The sequence below is a fragment of the Mustelus asterias genome, chromosome 1 (assembly GCF_964213995.1).
Source record: "Mustelus asterias chromosome 1, sMusAst1.hap1.1, whole genome shotgun sequence".
Classification (NCBI taxonomy): domain Eukaryota; kingdom Metazoa; phylum Chordata; class Chondrichthyes; order Carcharhiniformes; family Triakidae; genus Mustelus; species Mustelus asterias.
The window spans coordinates 175,625,291-175,646,920 of record NC_135801.1 but is presented as its reverse complement, the minus strand read 5'-3'; the positions used below and the strand labels follow the sequence as shown (position 1 = coordinate 175,646,920).

Here is a 21,630-nt window from a genome sequence, read left to right as displayed (position 1 = left end):
GTTATGGGGGATTTTAACTTGACTAATATTGACTGGAATTGTTATAGCTCTAGCTCGTTAGAGGGGTCAGTTTTTGTTCAAAGCGTGCAGGAAGGTTTTTTGACTCAGTATGTAGACAGGCCAACTAGAGGTGAGGCTATATTGGATCTGGTGCTGGGAAATGAGCCAGACCAGGTGCTAGACTTGGAAGTTGGTGTGCATTTTGGTGATAGTGACCACAATTCGGTTACGTTCACCTTAGTGATGGAAAGGGATAGGCATGAACCTCGGGCCAGTGGTTTTAGCTGGGGGAAGGGTAATTATGAGGCTATTAGGAGAGAATTAGGAAACATAGGTTGGACTAGGAGTTTACAGGGACTGGGAACGTCCGACATGTGGAGTTTTTTCAAGGAGCAGCTACTGCGAGTCTGTGATAGGTATGTCCCTGTCAGGCAAGGAGGAATTGGTAGGGCTAGGGAACCGTGGTGCACCAAAAAAGTTTCTTTGTTGGTTAAAAAGAAAAAGGAGGCTTATGTTCGGATGAGACGTGAGCACTCGGGTAGTGCACTAGAAAGCTTTAGATTGGCTAAGAGGGAGTTGAAGAGCGAGCTTAGAAGGGCTAAAAGGGGACATGAGAAGACTTTGGCGGATAGGGTTAAAGAGAATCCTAAGGCGTTCTATAGGTATGTCAAGAACAGAAGGTTGGTTAGGGCAAGTTTAGGGCCAGTTATAGATGGCAGAGGGAAGTTATGTGTGGAACCGGAGGAGATTGGTGAAGCATTGAACCAATATTTCTCTTCGGTGTTCACGCAAGGGGACATGAATATAGCTGAGGAGGACACTGGGTTGCAGGGGAGTAGAATAGACAGTATTACAGTTGATAAGGAGGATGTGCAGGATATTCTGGAGGGTCTGAAAATAGATAAATCCCCTGGTCCGGATGGGATTTATCCAAGGATTCTCTGGGAGGCAAGAGAAGTGATTGCAGAGCCTCTGGCTCTGATCTTCAGGTCGTCGTTGGCCTCTGGTATAGTACCAGAAGATTGGAGGTTAGCGAATGTTGTCCCATTGTTTAAGAAGGGGAACAGAGACTTCCCCGGGAATTATAGACCGGTGAGTCTCACTTCTGTTGTCGGCAAGATGTTGGAAAAAATTATAAGGGATAGGATTTATAGTTATTTGGAGAGTAATGAATTGATAGGTGATAGTCAGCATGGTTTTGTGGCAGGTAGGTCGTGCCTTACTAACCTTATTGAGTTTTTTGAGAAAGTGACCAAGGAGGTGGATGGGGGCAAGGCAGTGGACGTGGTATATATGGATTTTAGTAAGGCGTTTGATAAGGTTCACCATGGTAGGCTTCTGCAGAAAATGCAGATGTATGGGATTGGGGGTGATCTAGGAAATTGGATCAGGAATTGGCTAGCGGATAGGAAACAGAGGGTGGTGGTTGATAGTAAATATTCATCATGGAGTGCGGTTACAAGTGGTGTACCTCAGGGATCTGTTTTGGGGCCACTGCTGTTTGTAATATTTATTAATGATCTGGATGAGGGTATAGTTGGGTGGATTAGCAAATTTGCTGATGACACCAAAGTCGGTGGTGTGGTAGACAGTGAGGAAGGGTGTCGTAGTTTGCAGGAAGACTTAGACAGGTTGCAAAGTTGGGCCGAGAGGTGGCGGATGGAGTTTAATGCGGAGAAGTGTGAGGTAATTCACTTTGGTAGGAATAACAGATGTGTTGAGTATAGGGCTAACGGGAGGACTTTGAATAGTGTGGAGGAGCAGAGGGATCTAGGTGTATGTGTGCATAGATCCCTGAAAGTTGGGAATCAAGTAGATAAGGTTGTTAAGAAGGCATATGGTGTCTTGGCGTTTATTGGTAGGGGGATTGAATTTAGGAGTCGTAGCGTTATGTTGCAACTGTACACAACTCTGGTGCGGCCGCACTTGGAGTACTGTGTGCAGTTCTGGTCCCCACATTACAGGAAGGATGTGGAGGCTTTGGAGAGGGTGCAGAGGAGGTTTACCAGGATGTTGCCTGGTATGGAGGGGAGATCCTATGAGGAGAGGCTGAGGGATTTGGGATTGTTTTCGCTGGAAAGGCGGCGGCTAAGAGGGGATCTTATTGAAACATATAAGATGATTAGAGGTTTAGATAGGGTGGATAGTGATAGCCTTTTTCCTCTGATGGAGAAATCCAGCACGAGGGGGCATGGCTTTAAATTGAGGGGGGGTAGTTATAGAACCGATGTCAGGGGTAGGTTCTTTACCCAGAGGGTGGTGAGGGATTGGAATGCCCTGCCAGCATCAGTTGTAAATGCGCCGAGTTTGGGGGCGTTTAAGAGATCCGTAGATAGGTTCATGGACGAAAAGAAATTGGTTTAGGTTGGAGGGTCACAGTTTTTTTTTAACTGGTCGGTGCAACATCGTGGGCCGAAGGGCCTGTTCTGCGCTGTAATGTTCTATGTTCTATGTTCTTACCTGGCAGGGGAGAGTCAATGATCAGACAGGTTGAATCTACCGTAGCCTGGGAGATCAATGATCAGGGTAGCCAATGAGGTTCAACTGAGGAGTCACTGGCAATTTTTCACAGCCATCTCGGCCTTTGGGCTAAGGTCAAGCGTCAGATCAAGCCCAGGATGGGATACAATGCCTCATCTTATCAGCTTGGATCTTGTGTGTTCCTCTCGTGGGAGCCATGATTTAGATTCAATTTGAATTAGGCTTTTTGGATGGAATAATTGAAAAAAAATTAACAATTTAAGTTGAAGTTTATTTGAAGTGTTACAAGTAGGCTTACATTAGCACCGCAATTAAGTTACTGTGAAAATCTCCTAGCTGTCACAATCTGGTGCCTGTTCAGGTACACTGAGGGAAAATTTAGCAATTCCATAATGTTATTTAAAGAACAACAGCTGGTTCTGTGATATCCAGGCCAACCCTTTCAAAAAACATTAACCAAAGCATACATTTAGAAGAATTAGAGATAATCTCATTTAAACATACAGGACTTGACAGGGTAGATGCAGATGTTTCCCCTTGCTGTGGTGTCTAGAACAAGGGACACAGTCTCAGAATAAGGGAAAGGCGATTTGGGACTGAGATGAAGATGTATTTCTTCACTCGGGGTAGTGAATCTTTGGGATTCTCTACCCAGAGGGCTGTCGAGACTCAGGCTGTGTATGTTCAAGACTGAAGTCGATAGATTTCATAGAATCACGACAGCGCAGAAGGAGGCCATTCAACCCATCGTGTCTGCACAGACTGCAATCCCACCCAGGGCCCTATCCCCATAACTCCACATATTTACCCCGTTAATCTCTCTAACCTACGCATCCCGGGACACTGAGGGGCAATTTTAGCATGGTCAATCAACCTAACCTGCATATCTTTGGACTGTGGGAGGAAACCATAGCACCTGGAGGAAACCCACAGGGGACACGGGGAGAATGTGCAAACTCCACACAGACAGTCACCAAAGGCCAGATTTGAATGCAAGTCCCTGGAGCTGTGAGGCAGCAGTGCTAACCACTGTGCCACCCCTAGTTTCTAGTTATTTCTAGCTATTAAAGATATCATAGAATCCTACAGTGGAGAAGGAGGCCATTCGGCCCATCGAGCCTGCACCAACAACAATCCCACCCAGGCCCTCACCCGTAACCCCACATATTTACCCTACTAATTCCCCCTGACACCAAGGAGCAATTTAGCATGGCCAATCAACCTAACCCGCACATTTTTGGACTATCAAGGGATATGGGAATGGTATGGGAAAATCAGATTGAGATAGAGGATCAGCCATGATCCAGTTGAATGGCAGTGCAGGTTTGAATGGTCTTTTCCTGCATCTATTTCCTACACACTCATCTCTTTGCTGATAACGGAATCTTTAGAGGAATGACCAAAGTTCAGGAAACCAGAATGCAGAAGCGGTTTGGATTGAGATGAGAAATGATAAAGGCAAGACTGGACGGTTGGTTTATGAAGCAGAGTTACGCCAACAGCACGGGTTCAGTTCCTGTACTGGCTGAGATTTTTCATGAAGGCTCTGCCTGAGGTGTGGTGATCCTCAGGTTAAATCACCACCAGTCAGCTCTCCGCCTCAAAGGGGAGGGTAGCCTACAGTCATCTGAACTAAGGCGACTTTGCATTTTAAAGACAAGAAATTACTTTTGGAGTGGTGTACAGGTTCCTGAATTGTAACTATGTGTTAGGACAGAATATAAAGGGAGTGATAATGGGAGCTTGTCAGAAAGGTACAGCAATAATCATGGGGATTTTAATTTACATATAGACTGGAAAAATCAGATGGGCAAAGGTAGAATAGTTGAGGGTTTTCAAGAAAGAACATGAGCGGCACGGTGGCACAGTGGTTAACATTACTGCCTCACAGCTCCAGGGACCTGGGTTCAATTCTGGCCTTGGATGACTGGCTGTGTGGAGTTTCACGTTCTCCCTGTGTCTGCGTGGGTTTCTTCCAGGTGCTCTGGTTTCTCCCCGCAGTCCAAAATATCTGCAGGTAAATTGCCTCTTAGTGTCCCAAGATGTGTGGGTTAGATGGACTGACCGTGGGAAATGTGTGGGATTACGGGGATAGGGAGGGGGAGAGGGCCGAGGGAAGATACTCTCAGAAAGTTGTTGCAGACGCGATGGGCCGAATGGCCTCTTCTGCACTGTAAAGAATCTTTGAACACCATGATCTGGAGTCAGCAGCATGATCTGGAGCAGGTTATACTAAACCTGGTATTGTGCAATGAGATAGGATTAATTGATAACCTCATAGTGAATGCTCCCCTAGGTAGCAAAGATCATAATATGATTGGATTTTACATTCAGTTTGAGGGAGCCAAGAGTGCGCCGAAGACTAGTATTTTAACCATAAATAAGAGTAATTATGAGGGCAAGAAAGGAGAGCTAGCTGAAGTGAACTGAGGTTAAGGAATAGGTCAATAGACATACAGCAGCAGACGTATAACGGGATATTTCCGAACACAAAATAAATACATTCTGATGAGAAAGAAACATTATAAGGGAAGGATCCCCCATTCGTGGTTAACTTAAAAGGTTAAAAATAGTCATGTCATGTTGTGCAAAGACAGGTGGTAGGTCAGAAGATTGGACAGAATATAAAGAACAACAAATGATAAGATTAATAAGAAGGGGGAATTAGAGGATGAGAGAAAGATTGCTAAAAATAGAAGAAAGTTAGTAAATAATGTTTAAATAAAGTGAGTGTTGGCCCCAGAGAGAGTATGCCTAGGGAATTGTAATGGAAAGTAGATGCAGTGAACAGATATTTTACATTGGTCTTCACTGTAGAGGATACAATAACATTCCAGAAATAGCTGTAAATCAGGAAATGGAAGGAAGGGAGGAACCCAGAAAAATTACAATCACTAGAGAAGTGGTATTGAACAAATTGTTGGGGCTGCAGATTGACAAATCCCTGGGACTGGATGGACTTCATCCTAAGGTCTTGAAAGAAGTGGCTAGTTGATGTGAGATAGTTGATGCATTGGTTTTAATTTTCCAAATCAGTTTGTTTGTTTAAAAAGAGAGGGAAACAGTAAGCAGGAAACTGCAGGCTGAGCATTTGTCAAAGGGAAAATGTTAGAAGCTATTATTAAGGATGTTATAGCAGGGCTAAAGAAGTCATTCTATTTAACTAGGTTTAAAGTTGGGAGGAGACTTTCAGAGGCAACTGAAAGTTTTGAAGTAATTGCATTAGGAAGCTGGGACTTGAAAGTTAAAGCAATTGACAGTGAGACGAAATCGTAAGCCAGTTGAGGCAGAGGAAACTGATAGGGGTTGGTTTGAAATCATGACAGGAATTACTACTAAAAGTGAAGTGAAAACTCACCTATGAAAATTATTTGGGGAAATTCTGAGGAAGAATCCACAAACCACAAACTTGTGTGCTAATGAGACCATTGTAGCTTCGAATGTACTTGATCATCCGTATTAATCTTAAAACCTGTGTGTGTGTGTGTTAAGGTAAGGGGAGAGTCCAGGAGTATTGTACTATAATCTATTTCTTTCATGTTTAATAAATGTTTTCTTTTCGTAAAAACTAATAAGCGGTCTGGTGACTCCGTCTTGTCCATGTTTGATAAAATAAAGTTAAAAGTTACAGTTTTTGCGCCAGGGTTCCATTCTGGGATCTTACCATCCAGTTATAACACCACATGGGATCGTATCAAAATGCATGTTCTTTTCTTAATGCTGGTTTTTTTGAAATCTCCCCTATCTCTTTGTTAGATATTCAAAGAGAAGAGGAAAAGGTTAAAAGATCTGTGAAAGATGCTGCAAAGAAGGGACAAAAGGACGTGTGCACTATATTAGCTAAAGAAATTGTGCGGTCAAGAAAAGCCGTGAGCAAACTGTATACGTCAAAAGCCCAAATGAACTCCGTCCTCATGAGCATGAAGAACCAATTATGTAAGTAGTTGGTATTGGTCCTAATACCGTCTGTTGAAATTCTTGTGATCACTGCTGTGGACCCATTCTAGTCAGGGGCTGATTTAAGGCTGGCAAAACTCGCTTGCCATTCAGCCCAAGCTGGTTTGGACATTAGCTATTAAATTCTCAAGTAATTTAATTTTTACACTTGTTTGTTGTTTGTTTTTACATTTTAAAATTAGCTGTAGTTCACCCCATTCAGTGAAATAAACAAACATGCCTGAGTGCTTTGAATTTATCATTTATGATTTTATTTGCTGGTTATAATTTTGCCCTGGTTTCCAAATTAGGCCCCCTCAGCATTCCAAAATGACACGGATTGAAATATCAGGCGACAGTAATCTTAATTGAAGTCTCTAAATGAAAATATTAAAGGCAGCCTTGACTTAAGTTTGTGCCTTTTCTGGAATCCGAACTAAACTCAAAGCAGTTGAATTATGGTGAAGAGCATAGTCCTTTCAAACCATTTGAGCGGAGGGGCAGCTTTAACCAGCTTTTACCTTGAATGCAGCTGAGGTAAATTTTAGGTTAAAATAGGTAAAATTTTGAAAAGTCTTTCTGGATTTGAAACACAAAGCATAACCCCTTGTGGCTCCAATGTACATACTGTGTGTGGACAGATAAGGACTTGTATGGTCCGTGCTATTCTAGACTTAGAATCCTATATCATAGGGCAGAAGCTTGGGTTATTAGTGATAATAATAAAAGATATATTAGCAATTCCAGTTCAATTTTAACAGGATTTTTATATAAATTAGATGAGCTGTAACTTTGTGATTTGCTGAAACAAATGAAAGTCAAACGTGATCAAAAGAGATGAACTCCAGAGGTGAGGTGAGAGTGACTGTCCTTGACATCAAGGCATCATTTGACCAAGTGTGGCATCAAGGAGCCCTAGCATTCTGGAGTCAATGGAAATCTGGGGGAAATTTCTACAATGGTTGGAGTCATTCCTAGCACCAAGGAAAATGGTTGCAGTTGTTGGAGGTCAACCATCTCAGTTCCAGGATATTGATGGAGGAGTTCCTCCTAGGCTAGCTGTTTTATCAATGATCTCCCCTCCACTATAAGGTCGGAAGTTGGGATGTTCGCTGATGGTTGCACAGTGTTCAGCACCATTTCCGACCTCTCAGATACTGAAGAGGTCCCGTGTCCATATGCTGTAAGACCTGGACAATATTCCTGGCTGATAAGTGGCAAGTAACATTTAGAGTCATAGAGGTTTACAGCATGGAAACAGGCCCTTCGGCCTAACTTGTCCATGCCGACCTTTTTTTTAAAACCTCTAAGCTAATCCCAATTGCCCGCATTTGGTCCATATCCCTCTGTACACATCTTACCCATGTAACTGTCTAACTGCTTTTTAAAAGACAAAATTGTACCCGCCTCACTACTACCTCTGGCAGCTTGTTCCCGACACTCACCACCCTCTGCGTGAAAAAATTGCCCCTCTGGATCCTTTTGTATCTCTCTCCTCTCACCTTAAACCTATGTCCTCTAGTTTTAGACTCCCCTATCTTTGGGAAAAGATATTGACTATCTAGCTGATCTGTACCCCTCATTATTTTATAAACCTCTATAAGATCATCCCTCAGTCTTCTACGCTCCAGAGAAAAAAGTCCCTGTCTATCCAGCCTCTCCTTATAACTCAAACCATCAAGTCCCGGTAGCATCCTAGTAAATCTTTTCTGCACTCTTTCTAGTTTAATAATATCCTTTCTATAATAGGGTGACCAGAACTGTACACAGTATTCCAAGTGTGGTCTTACCAATGTCTTGTACAACTTCAAGACGTCCCAACTCCTGTACTCAGTGTTCTGACCAATGAAACCAAGCATGCTGAATGCTGCCTTCACCACTCTGTCCACCTGTGACTCCACGTTCAAGTAGCTATGAACAGGTACCCCTAGATCTCTTTGTTCTATAACTCTCCCTGACGCCCTACCATTAACTGAGTAAGTCCTGCCCTGGTTCAATCTGCCAAAATGCATCACCTCGCATTTATCTAAAGTAAACTCCGTCTGCCATTCGTCAGCCCACTGGCCCAATTGATCAAGATCCTGTTGCAATCGGAGATAACTTTCTTCGATGTCCATTATGTCACCAATCTTGGTGTCACGTGCAAACTTACTAACCATGCCTCCTATATTCTCATCCAAATCATTAATATAAATGACAAATAACAGTGGACCCAGCACTAATCCCTGAGGCACACCGCTGGTCACAGGCCTCCAGTTTGAAAAACAACCACCCGCTGGCTTCTGTCAAGAAGCCAATTTTGTATCCATTTAGATACCTCACCCTGGATCCTGTGAGATTTAACCTTATGCAACAACCTACCATGCGGTACCTTGCTAAAGTCCATGTAGACAACATCAACTGCACTGTCCTCATCTACCTTCTTGGTTACTCCTTCAAACAACTCAATCAAATTTGTGAGACATGATTTTCCACTCACAAAGCCATGCTGACTGTCCCTAACCAGTCCTTGTGTCTCTAAATGCCTGTTGATCCTGTCCCTCAAAATACCTTCCAACAACGGTAGTACCCACTACAGATGTGAGGCTCACTGGCCTGTAGTTCCCAGGCTTTTCCTGCAGCCCTTTTTAAACAAAGGCACAACATTTGCCACCCTCCAATCATCAGGCACTTCACCCGTGATTATCGATGATTCAAGTATCTCTGCTAGGGGACCCGCAATTTCCTCCCTCGCCTCCCACAATGTCCTGGGATACACTTCATTAGGTCCCGGGGATTTATCTACCTTGATGCACTTTAAGACTTCCAGAACCTCCTTCTCTGTAATATGTACACTCCCCAAGACATCACTATTTATTTCCCCAAGTTCCCTAACATCCATGCTTTTCTCAACAGTAAATACTGATGAGAAATATTCATTTAGGATCTCACCCATCTCTTGTGGATCCGCACATAGATGATCTTGTTGATCCTTAAGAGGCCCTACTCTCTCCCTAGTTACTCTTTTGCCCTTTATGTATTTGTAGAAGCTCTTTGGATCCTCCTTTGCCTTATCTGCCAAAACAATCTCGTGTCTCCTTTTTGCCCTCCTGATTTCTCTCTTAACTCTCTTAATTTGTGCCGCACAAGCACCATCCCCAATACGAGAGAGTCTGATTATCTTCCCATTACAAACATTGGCATTACCCTTGTTGAAACCCTGTGCGGATGGATGTTTTTTTAAATATATATTTGAGGGGTGAGGGTAGAGATAATGTTATTCTGTGAAGAAGGCTATGTGTATGTGATTTAATTAAGCTGAGAAAAGATTAATGGAGACATTGTGAGTGGAAGATTTGAGGGAAAAGGACTGAAGGTGCTAGATGCATGCATTTGTAATGAGACTTGCCTGGTCAAGAGAGTTATAAGTAAGTAGATTAGGTTTAGAAATTTGCATCGAAAGATACCTATGGATCTGCTGTTTTCGGCTGTTAATTTTCGAAGGGAAGTAAGAGGCTTTTACAGCTTGCAACTGTTTCATAAGTAATCAAGGGGGAGATTATTAAATTTGATGTTGGCCAGAAGTGGGGCCATAGGAAAACATGAAATATTTTTATATTTTGGAAAAGTTAAGTTCAAAGAAGAGGACGATGGAATCGTAGATGTAAAGCAAAAGAGATATTATTTAAGGAGAGACGTTGAGAGCTTAGTATTGGCTGTGTGAGAAAGACCTGCTGGAAACTACTCTGGGCTGAGGAAAGGTATACTTTGAATCACCCATCCAGTTAGCCAGAAAAGCCTTAAGGCTGCAAAAAGTAATCTTGATGCAAAGTTTTGGACTTCTATAGCAGAGTGCAAGAGAGAAGTGAGAGGTTGTGTGGTAGGCCTCACTAAAGTGACAGTGGCATTGCCTTCGAGGCAATATTACTGGATTTTTATAGTTAAACATCTAGGTGGTATTTATTTGTGGTCTGGCCAAGTAGTGAGTCTTTTCAAGCAAGCGTTTTGTAAAACTAATTTTAACTGTGTAACTGTAATCTTGTGTGCTTAAGTTTTCTTTTCCTCTTGTTACCATTGCTTTTAACATTCCAAAAGAGTTACTGGATTTTGTGCTGCTGAGATCAGTGCTAAATTTTCTTCTCATTTTCAGAGCACAGAAAAAGTTTCCCTTTGGGATTTGATTTGCTCAGCAATAAACATTGTGCCGTAGTCATAACTATCAACATCCCAGGGTTTGCCATCGATCAGAAACTGAAATGGAACAGCCATATAAATACTGTGGCTACAGCAGGTCAGAGGCTAGGAATTCTGTTACAAATAACTCACCTCCTGACTCCCCAAAGCTTGATGACCATCTGCAAGAGACAACTCACAAGTGTGGTGGAGTAGTCTCCACTTGTCTGGATGAGTGCAGCTCCAACAACTCAAGAAGCAAAGCATCCTATCTGTCACCTGATATATTCACTCCCTCCACCACCGACGCACTATGATAATAGCGTGCATTATTTGCAAGGTACACTGCAGCAACTCACCAAAGGTCCTTTGACAGCATCTTCCAAATGTGCGACCTGTACCACCTGGGGCAGCAGATGCATGAGAACAGCACTATCCACAAGTTCCTCTCCAGCCATGCACCATTTTGACTTGGAAATATATTGCTGTTTCTTCACTGTCGCTGAGTCAAAATCCTGAAGCTCCCTCCCTAACAGCACTGTGTGTGTACCTACACCAAATGGACTGTAACGGTTCAAGACGGTTGCTTCTCCAGGGCAGTTGGGGATGGGCAGTGGCCTAGCAAACGACGATACCCAATTCCTGTGAATTAACTTTAAAAAGTCCACGCATGCAGCGTTTAAATACATATATTCTAGTCTCAATGCTTTAACAAGTGTTTTCTATATTGTGGGGAACTCCAGAATAACACAATACTGTACAATGTTTTCCAAAATATCACCTCAGCTTATTTCATAAGAAAATAACCAATTCAGAATTTCAATGAATAAATCAGAAAGCCGCTGAAATATTGTAAGCAGAAATGTAACATAGTTAACTGTTCATAAACATGGAGCAAATGACTTTAAAATTGCTACTCACATCCAAGTACCACCCAAATGGTTTCAAACTTGTCCCAGAATGAAAATGTGGAGTATTTTATAAGTTTTCAATGGAATTTTTAAAAAAATATAGCTTCCCTTCCCACAATATAATTTTTGTTACAAGTAATTCTTGTCAGCCAAATTATCCTAATCCCCGCTCATAGAGCTCTGCTCTCTGATGATCCAACTGTCTGTCCTAACAACAGCTTATGTCTGATTTACATTGTTCTGCTCTGGGGATTATATTCTCATTGTTGATTACAAATGGATGTTCCCTGGTTTCATGCCAGAAGCCCACTCATTGACAGAAGCATGATATTATGATGGGCTCGATGGGCTGAATGGCCTCCTGCACTGTAGGGGATTCTATGATTCCAGAGCTAGCTAAAACAAGCAATGCGAAGAGCATCTACTGCCTCAGTGAACCAGGCACTAGAAGTACTAGTTCCCCTTTCAACTAGGGGATAGAATACATCAGAACTGTGGGTGAGGAGGCAGTGTGTTTGTGAAGGAGCCAGTTTCCACTCAAGTAGCTTTTGGAGAAGTAGCAACCAAGCCAGTTTATTGTACTTAAACCCAAATTTCACAGTTATTGCTGAAGGTTTACTTTTCGAAGAAATATTTACTCAGTGATTGCATTTTAATGTGAAAATTCACATTTCCCAGAGGAGCATGTCTTTGATATCCTGCAGAAAATTATCCTGTATAAGATCCCTGTAGTCATGATGTGGAGATGCCGGCGTTGGACTGGGGTAAACACAGTAAGAAGTTTAACAACACCAGGTTAAAGTCCAACAGGTTTATTTGGTAGCAAAAGCCACACAAGCTTTCGGAGCTCTTAGCTCAGGTGCCACTCACCTGAAGAAGGGGCTAAGAGCTCCGAAAGCTTGTGTGGCTTTTGCTACCAAATAAACCTGTTGGACTTTAACCTGGTGTTGTTAAACTTCTTACTGTGTAAAATCCCTGTATACAGAGATCAGTGCTTGGTCCTCTGCTCTTTGTGATTTTTATTAATGACTTAGAGGAGGGGGCTGAAGGGTGGATCAGTAAATTTGCTGATGACACCAAGATTGGTGGAGTAGTGGATGAGGTGGAGGGCTGTTGTAGGCTGCAAAGAGACATAGATCGGATGCAAAGCTGGGCTGAAAAATGGCAAATGGAGTTTAACTCTGATAAATGTGAGGTGATTCATTTTGGTAGGACTAATTTAAATGTGGATTACAGGGTCAAAGGTAGGGTTCTGAAGACTGTGGAGGAACAGAGAGATCTTGGGGTCCATATCCACAGATCTCTAAAGGTTGCCACTCAAGTGGATAGAGCTGTGAAGAAGGCCTATAGTGTGTTAGCTTTTATTAACAGGGAGTTGGAGTTTAAGAGCCGTGGGGTTATGCTGCAACTGTACAGGACCTTGGTGAGACCACATTTGGAATATTGTGTGCAGTTCTGGTCACCTCACTATAAGAAGAATGTGGAAGCGCTGGAAAGAGTGCAGAGGAGATTTACCAGGATGCTGCCTGGTTTGGAGGGTAGGTCTTATGAGGAAAGGTTGAGGGAGCTAGGGCTGTTCTCTCTGGAGCGGAGGAGGCTGAGGGGAGACTTAATAGAGGTTTATAAAATGATGAAGGGGATAGATAAAGTGAACGTTCAAAGACTATTTCCTCGGGTGGATGGAGCTATTACAAGGGGCATAACTATAGGGTTCGTGGTGGGAGATATAGGAAGGATATCAGAGGTATGTTCTTTACGCAGAGAGTGGTTGGGGTGTGGAATGGACTGCCTGCAGTGATAGTGGAGTCAGACACTTTAGGAACATTTAAGCGGTTATTGGATAGGCACATGGAGCACACCAGGATGATCGGGAGTGGGATAGCTTGATCTTGGTTTCAGATAAAGCTCGGCACAACATCGTGGGCCTGTTCTGTGCTGTACTGTTCTATGTTCTAATTATGAAGTAAGGAGTCTAACAACACCAGGTTAAAGTCCAACAGGTTTATTTGGTAGCAAATGCCACTAGCTTTCATAAACCTGTTGGACTTTAACCTGGTGTTGTTAGACTCCTTACTGTGTTTACCCCAGTCCAACGCCGGCATTTCCACATCATTAAAATTATGAAGGACATAGATAGGGGGAACAGTGGGAAGCTTTTTCCCAGTCGGAGGTGACGACCACAAGGGGTCACGGGTTCAAGGTGAGAGGGGCACGGTTCAACACAGATGTCAGGGGGCCTGGAATGCACTGCCAAGCAAGGTGATTGAGGCGAACACACTGGGATCGTTTAAGACTTATCTAGATAACCACATGAACAGACTGGGAATAGAGGGATACAAACGAATGGTCTAGTTGGGCACATGAGCGGCGCAGGCTTGGAGGGCCGAAGGGCCTGTTCCTGTGCTGTATTGTTCTTTGTTCTTTGAAATGCATGTAGAATTAAGGGGCTGGAGAGTAGCATACAGAAGGACTGTGCGTCATTTCACATTTGCTGCTGAGAGCACCAAGATCTGATATGTAAATTGAATCTCATTTCTAAAATGGTGTCGAACTGTACACAGCTATTTACAGGATAAGATGGGTATAGAGGGATATGGGCCAAATGCGGGCAATTGGGATTAGTTTAGGGGTTTTAAAAAAAAGGGCAGCATGGACAAGTTGGGCCAAAGGGCCTATTTCCATGCTGTAAACCTCTATGACTCTATCTGTATTTGGATGTTGACAAATTATGTAAACATGCAAAACTATTTCTGAGGTATGAGATGACCCATGTAACATTTGGAAAAGAGCATCTCCAATATTTTATTTTGGACAAAACTGTATAGAACAGAATGTATTTAATGATTGGCAACAAAAGTACAAGGTCAGCATCTGTAACAGCGCTTCACTTCCTGGCTCTCTTTCCTCACAGTTTTGTCTTTCATGCCCAGCTATCTTGCCCCCCTCCCCGCTCCCTCCCCTAATATGAGAGGCAGAACTCCACCTTCTCACTTTTTGAAATGAACTGGACCAAGTTCTCCGAGCACATTGTTGATTCCTTTGCTGTGAAATTTATTTTAAGAGCTACCACATGTTTGGGCCCAGCATTCATTTAAATCATTTGTATGTAGATTGGACTAATGCGATGATTGCCTTTGCTGGAGATTTTCTGCTCAAAATGGTGGAGCTCTGAAACTTCCTTAAGTCATCGTGCAATGATCATATTATTGTAGATTTCTCCTACCTTCAGTTTTCAACTTCTTATGCTGCCTTTCTCTTCACAGCTATATCGAGGGTCACTGGTTCCTTAGAGAAGAGCACAGAGGTGATGAAGGCCATGCAAAATTTAGTAAAAATCCCTGAAATTCAAGCCACCATGAGAGATCTGTCCAAAGAAATGATGAAGGTGAGACAGAAACCAGGTTCCAGCCTTTGAAGTTGCAGCTCTATGGAGCCATCATGTTTTAAGTTGGAACGTGTATCGAACATGCTGCCTGATTCTTGTCATTGAAATACAGACCCATCCCTTACAGAGGGAATGTGTATAAGGACATTCTGATGATCAGATTGATGATTGATCAGACTCGTGTGATTCTACTAGGAATCAGGAGATAATGATCGTCAGCTCCTGCCTGAGAGCTGTGGGAGGTGAGGCGTGAGGTAAGGTGAAGTGAGGCAATTGTACAGGGCATTGGTGAGGCCACACCTGGAATATTGTGTGCAGTTTTGGAGTCTTTATCTAAGGAAGGATGTCCTTGCTATAGAGAGACTGCAGCGAAGGTTTACCAGGCTGATTACTGGGATGGGTACGCCTGTCATATGAGGAGAGACTGTAAGCCATTTAGGATTGTGATCATTGGGGTTTCGAAAAGTGAGAGGGGACCTCATAGAAACTTATAAAATTCTAACAGTATTAGACAGGGTAGATTTAGAAAGAATGTTCCTGATGGTGGGGGAGTGCAAAACTAGGGGTCATAGTTTGAGGATAAGGGGTAAACCTTTTAGAACTGAGGTGAGGAGAAATTTCTTCACCCAGAGAATGGTGAATGTGTGGAATTTACCACCAAAACATTGTATGATTCCAAGAAGAAATTAGATATCGTTCTTGGGGTTAAAGGGATCAAGGGATATGGGGGGGAAGGTGGAATCAGGATATCGAATTTGATGATCAGCCATGATCATTATGAATGGCGGAGCAGGCTCAAAGGGCCTAATGGCCTTCTCCCATTTTCTATGTTCTTATGCATTCCACTGCCTCAGGTGCCGAGATTAAACTTGTGACCTAATGGTCTGCGTAAACTCATGCTGCACTGGATTGCTGCAATATCTTATCCTGCTGTTATTTTTCCCTCCTAAAGGACTATTCAACCATTGAAGGTGTAATCCTGTATCTCTCTCAATGGCAGCAGGGTTTTGGCAATCCCACTATAGAGGAGGCAGCACCATGATCAGTGGATGGTAGATTGGAGGAGATAAAAATTGCTGAAGCTGCATGTAATGTTTTGTTGCCCTACCTAAGATTAACCAATTCAGATTAAAGCTGGTTTATTTGGCACAGCTGCTCAGTAGATTAATTTACAGAATGAAAAGAAAAGTGCAGGGGAGAGTCAATGATCTCTTCTCGCTCTTTTGGCTAAGATCAAGCTCACAATGGGGTGCAATGCCTTTTCTTGGTCTTTTTTATTCCCGATGAATTAAAAGACATGATGACCATGAAACTGTGTTGATTGTTGTAAAAACCCAGCTGGTTCACTAATGTTCTTTAGGGAAGGAAATCTGTCATCCTTTCCTGGTCTGGCCTACATGTGACTCCAGAGCCACAGCAATGTGGTTAACTCTTAATTGTTCCTCAGGGATGGGCAATAAATGCTGGCCCAGCCAGTGACGCTCACATCCCCTGAACGAATAAAAAAAAAGCTTGGATCTTGTCATTAAGTTTATTTATTAGTGTCACAAGTAGGTTCACATTAACGCTGCAATGATGTTATTGTGAAAATCCCCTTTGTCTCTCTTGTGGGGACCATGAATTGGATTCAGTTTGAATTTTGTTTTTGGAGCAAGCAAAGAGATGGATTCGGGTCTGCATTGTCTACTCTTGAGTATTGGCTTTGTAACTTTAAGAATGGAGTAAAACAAAATGTTTAAAAACTGCTAGATATCTCAACCAGAAAGTAAATGCTGTAAAAGACTGAGTAGATCAGTCAGCATCTTCTAGAGGGAGGAGATGAAATGTTTCAGTTGTAGATGATCTATAAGAACTGTAAACAAGGTTTTTAGTGCCTTTATCAGTCTCATACTTATTGTTGTTTCAGATTATTTTAAAGATCAGTTCAATAACTTGTATTTCTTTCTCACTCTGTGAATATGTGACAAGATGATGATGTTGGTACATAATGGGATAAATAAGCTACTTTTACATAATTAATGCCGTTTTACATTCCCAGGCAGGGATTATTGAGGAGATGCTGGAGGATACTTTTGAAAGCATGGAAGATGAGGAAGAAATGGAAGAAGCAGCAGAGATGGAAATCGATCGGATACTTTTTGAGGTTACCGCAGGTAAACTGAAGCCAATGTGTGTGTTTAAAATCTTCTGTGACACTGCATGTCTTCAAGATTATTTATGAATGTAATTCCCAGAAATGAGTTCCCTCTGCCGGTAATGTTTCGGGACAATAATTGGAAAAGGGAACAATCTTCTGCAGTCCCCATCCCTTCTTTATTATCAGTATATAATAGAAATGTCATTTAATGAGGGAAGCAATTTGACAGGTCAGATTAGTATGGAGGGTGAGCACCTTCAAATAGAATACTCCTGTCTGCTGTGTAATTAACATATTAAGGGTCAAAGTTTAAAAACTAAACAGGATTGCTTTAGAGCTGCCCAGCTGTGACCCAACACTTTACATCTGAGGATTGTCAACTGGTTGTTAAGATGAAATCAGTGGGAAATCCATGTGCAATCTGGATTTGGATTTTATGAAATTTAGTAGTATCGCTGGGAGCTCGTGTTCAGCATTCTGTACGGAGCAGGACGCTGACCCTGGTAATGATTGCTGATCCGTCAATTGAGCAACTCTTTGGACAACGCTGTATGAATTGATGGGGCCCTGGAATATACAGAATTGCAATCTGACCTTCTTTAGCGAGAGAGGAATGAGTTTGCCTGCTTTATTTCTATTTCTTAATACATAACAGTGGTGGGCTAGTACTTGCTTTTGACACACATACGGAAAGTGTTGGAAATGTTTATTGGATCAGATAGCATCTGTGGAATGGGAAAGAGTTAATGTTTCAGGTCAGTAACCTTTCATCCGATCTCGACCTGTTGACACCTTTTGGTGCATTTACTTTTGCAGGTGCTCTTGGGAAAGCTCCCAGCAAAGTCACAGATGCTCTTCCAGAACCAGAGCTTGAAGGGGCTGCAGCTGCATCTGATGAGGGTGAGGCAGAGGAAGATATTGAAGAGATGCAGTCACGACTCGCTGCCCTTCGCAGTTGATCTGTGTAAATAACCCGGTTGTACAGTTCCCACTTCACAATCTTACTCCACAGAGACATCATTCTGTTGCACTTAACAAATTTGCCCCTTCCTTCCTTCCTTTTGTTCAGTGTAATTTTGTTTTACCAAATACCAAAGTAAACATTTCCTGTCCTTGTGAAAGGTAGGTGCAGTTAAATTTGTACAGATGGGTAAAGTTTCCCAAAAGAAACATAGATTGCACTTGTGAATGCTACTCTCTTTACTTTAAATCAGCTTTATCTAGCCACTTTACCAGTTTATTAGTCAGCATAATAATTAACATTATAGTATAAAGTGCACTTCCTGGGCATATAATGAAGTTTGGGGTTCATGTACTTTTAATCTTTGTCAAGAGCATATGATTGAAACATGTTTTTATCTTTTCCTGTTACCGCCTGACTGCAACATTAACAACCCTGTCTAAACGTTCAAGCCTTTTTTTCACAAGGATAGTGTATGTGAAGACATTTTGTCTACGTGGCCTTATTTAACTCAACAGTACATAAGCATTATTTTTTTAAAAAATCTTACCACTATTAATAGCGACTTGTAGGAAATGTTCAAAATGCCTGATAAATGAAGTTGAGCATAATTGTAGTTTTGAGCTGCAAATGAGTTCCACAGTTGATATAGTCATCAGTACAGCGGTTATGTTTTCGTTTATCTAAATCAAGTTATGAACTATTTTATTTTTTATTGTTGCCATACTTGGCTTTAATGGTGACATGGAGGTGTATTGCGTATTAAGTCACTCAGGGTTTTGGGATTACTTTGAGTTCTTTGTCTTAGTCTTTGATCACTGAAATTCCTTTAAAGCTTGTTGGACTTCAGTTGTCAAACAACCCCAAATAGTACCGGAGAAGCAAACTACTACAGATGCTGGAAATCTGAATTGAAAACAGAAAATGCTGGAAATTCTCAGCAGGTCCGGCAGCATCTCTGGGAAACTCAGGGTTAACATTTCGACTCTGTTTCCTTTCGTTAGAACAGTTCCGGCTTTGTGTTGGGTTTTAATTTGGAGGTGGGCCATTGTTGATGTAACACTAATCTCATTGGTAAGTAAGTCCTTTACAAACGACACCATCCATCTATCCTTGGTCATCTAACATTTTCCGATATTGTTTTCCCGCCTCAGAGATTGTGGACAATGTACCTACTTTTTTTTTTGTTGTGTGTGGCTGATTTAAGTGTGTGGGTCCTCTTATTGCTTTTTGCGCATCTGTGAGATGGTTACAGAATCTTCTGTAGATATATTGTAGGGAACTATAGATACTGACATACAAGTGCAACTGTGGGTTTGTTCAATTTGAGGAATGAAAGCAAATGTAGCCTTTCATGACCACAGGACATCTCACTTTGCAACTACTTAAGTACTTGTTGATAGTGGTCACTCTTGTAATGTCAGAATAGTTATGGGGTCACTTTTTCCACTTAGTAGCGCAACTGGTTTTAAAGAACAATTATTTGGACAGACTGTTTTGCTTTGATATTTGTGAATGGATTGTGGCTTTTGGATTAGCAGATCGTAGACACATTTCTCATTGGCACAGATTCTCAAAATTGGACAGGAATTTTGGATTAAGACTTATTTTGGATCATATGCTGTAATTTGATTTAGTAATTCCAATGATGGTTAATCTCAAATTTACTGACAAACTTCCTGAATCGAACTGTACCGTAATCTGTTTTCAACAGAATGAGTCAATTGCCTCTTTCTTCACGTTGAAGTAATACTGAAGCAGGATTGACCACAGTGACACACTTCATGTGGGCACTCCAAATTATGTTGAAAGTGTGAATTCATTATACTGCACTTCAGGTTACATTGCAGTTTAACACTCACTAATGCTGTCCTAATTATGCAGTGTCTTGATTCACGTAAGCATTTAAGGATGGAGGCAAAGGAGATTAGAAACACGTCCATGATCTAGTTCAAATCTGCTCAAATGGTTTTGTGGCTTATTGGTATCATAGAGCTTAATGACAGTTTTTTGTGATGTAATAGATTCATAACCTCTGTAGCAACTTAATAAAGGATTTGGTTTATACATGTTAAGATTGTGGAATGTTGTAATGTTTTGGGAAAGCCGGAACATTATTATTGACAACTTTTGTAAAGCTTTCCACCCTGCTGCCTCATGAACAAGCCAGAATGTGAATATAAGAATGATGATTTGACTTATCTAAAGTATTCCAGCTGTGGCCTAACCAGTGTTTTGTACAGCTCCATTATTATATCCGCTGCTTTTATATTCAATACATCGCCCAATAAAGGAAAACATTCCATATGCTTTCTTGACCACCTTGATCACCTGTCCTGCCACCTTCAAGGACCTGTGGACATGCACTCCAAGATCTCTCACTTCCTCAATATCTTGGCAATTATTGAACATTCCCTTGTTTTGTTCTCCCCAAATGTATCACCTCACACTTTTTTGGGTTGAATTCTATTTGCCACTTCTCTGCATATTCAACCTAACCACTGGTATGCTGGAGTCGATGGCAATCCATTTCACCATTGACTACACGGCCAATTTTTGTGTCATTTGCAAATTTCCAAATCATGCCACTCCAAGTCTAACACGATGTATACAACAAACAGCAGATGTTTCAAGTTGTAATAACTGTGGTTGTGTGAAAATTAGAATCTTCTGTTTCTGTGTTGATTTATCGGTACCAGCTTGAACTTTGGGATTCAGAGCAAAATACACTGGTTTTCAGTGACACAAATACTAGTTACCTAATAAATGCACCTAATGCATATTGTCAAGGAACCATTAGGGAAATAGTGGATGTATTGAATAATTGGTGTTTTCTGGCACTTTCCCAGAAATGTGGATTAATGTTCCAGGAAATTAAGTGATTTTAAAGTAGTTAGTTTGACAGAATATTTTTAAAAATTAAACCAGTGGTGGGCAACCTGCCACCAGGGGGCTACATGCAACTATGGATGAACAAGAATATCCACTGCTTGCTGAAGTCCAGGTCTGAGACGTTCAAGTCAGGTGACCCCAAGAAAGCCAGATATGATCTAAGGAGATCCATCAAAGATGCCAAAAGACAGTACTGGACCAAGCTAGAGTCCCAGGCTAGCCACATGGACCCCTGCTAACTATAGCAAGGTCTGCAAGCCATAGGCTACAATATGGTGGCAGGTAAAATCGCTGGCTTCAACGCACCCATCCCTGATAATTCAATGCATTCTATGCCCGTTTTGAGCAAGAGAACACGTCCTCCACCCCGGAAGCCTCGGACGAGCCTGTATCCGAAGTCACCGTTGCAGATGTCAGAGCAGCTTTCTTGAAGGTGAACCCACGGAAAGCGACTGGCCCGAATGGGGTACCTGGATGAGCACTCAGATCCTGCGAGGATCAGTTGGCGAGGCTATTTGCAGACATCTTCAACCTCTCTTTACAACAATCTGAAGTCCCCATCTGCTTCAAGAAGATGACCATCATCCCGGTACCAAAAAAAGCCAAGCAGTGTGCCTTAATGACTATCGTCCGGTTACTCTGACATCCATCATTATGAAATGCTTTGAAAGGCTAGTCATGGCACGAATCAATTCCAGCCTCTTGGACTGCCTGGATCCACTACAGTTTGCCTACAGCTGCAACAGGTCCATAGCAGACGCCATCTCCCTGGCCT

General features: G+C 42.0%; 1 protein-coding gene across 1 annotated transcript in view; it reads left to right on the top strand.

Moving 5' to 3' along the window:
* The window catches only part of chmp3 (charged multivesicular body protein 3), a 34,137-nt gene extending 13,869 nt beyond the window's left edge, over window positions 1–20,268 (top strand). The window contains exons 3-6 of the mRNA XM_078223356.1: window positions 6,238–6,417; window positions 14,744–14,865; window positions 16,904–17,018; window positions 17,819–20,268. Of these exons, the coding sequence (XP_078079482.1) occupies window positions 6,238–6,417; window positions 14,744–14,865; window positions 16,904–17,018; window positions 17,819–17,961 (560 nt within the window). The 3' untranslated portion in view covers window positions 17,962–20,268. The remainder of the gene's footprint in view (window positions 1–6,237; window positions 6,418–14,743; window positions 14,866–16,903; window positions 17,019–17,818) is intronic.
* Window positions 20,269–21,630: the final 1,362 nt, after the last annotated feature.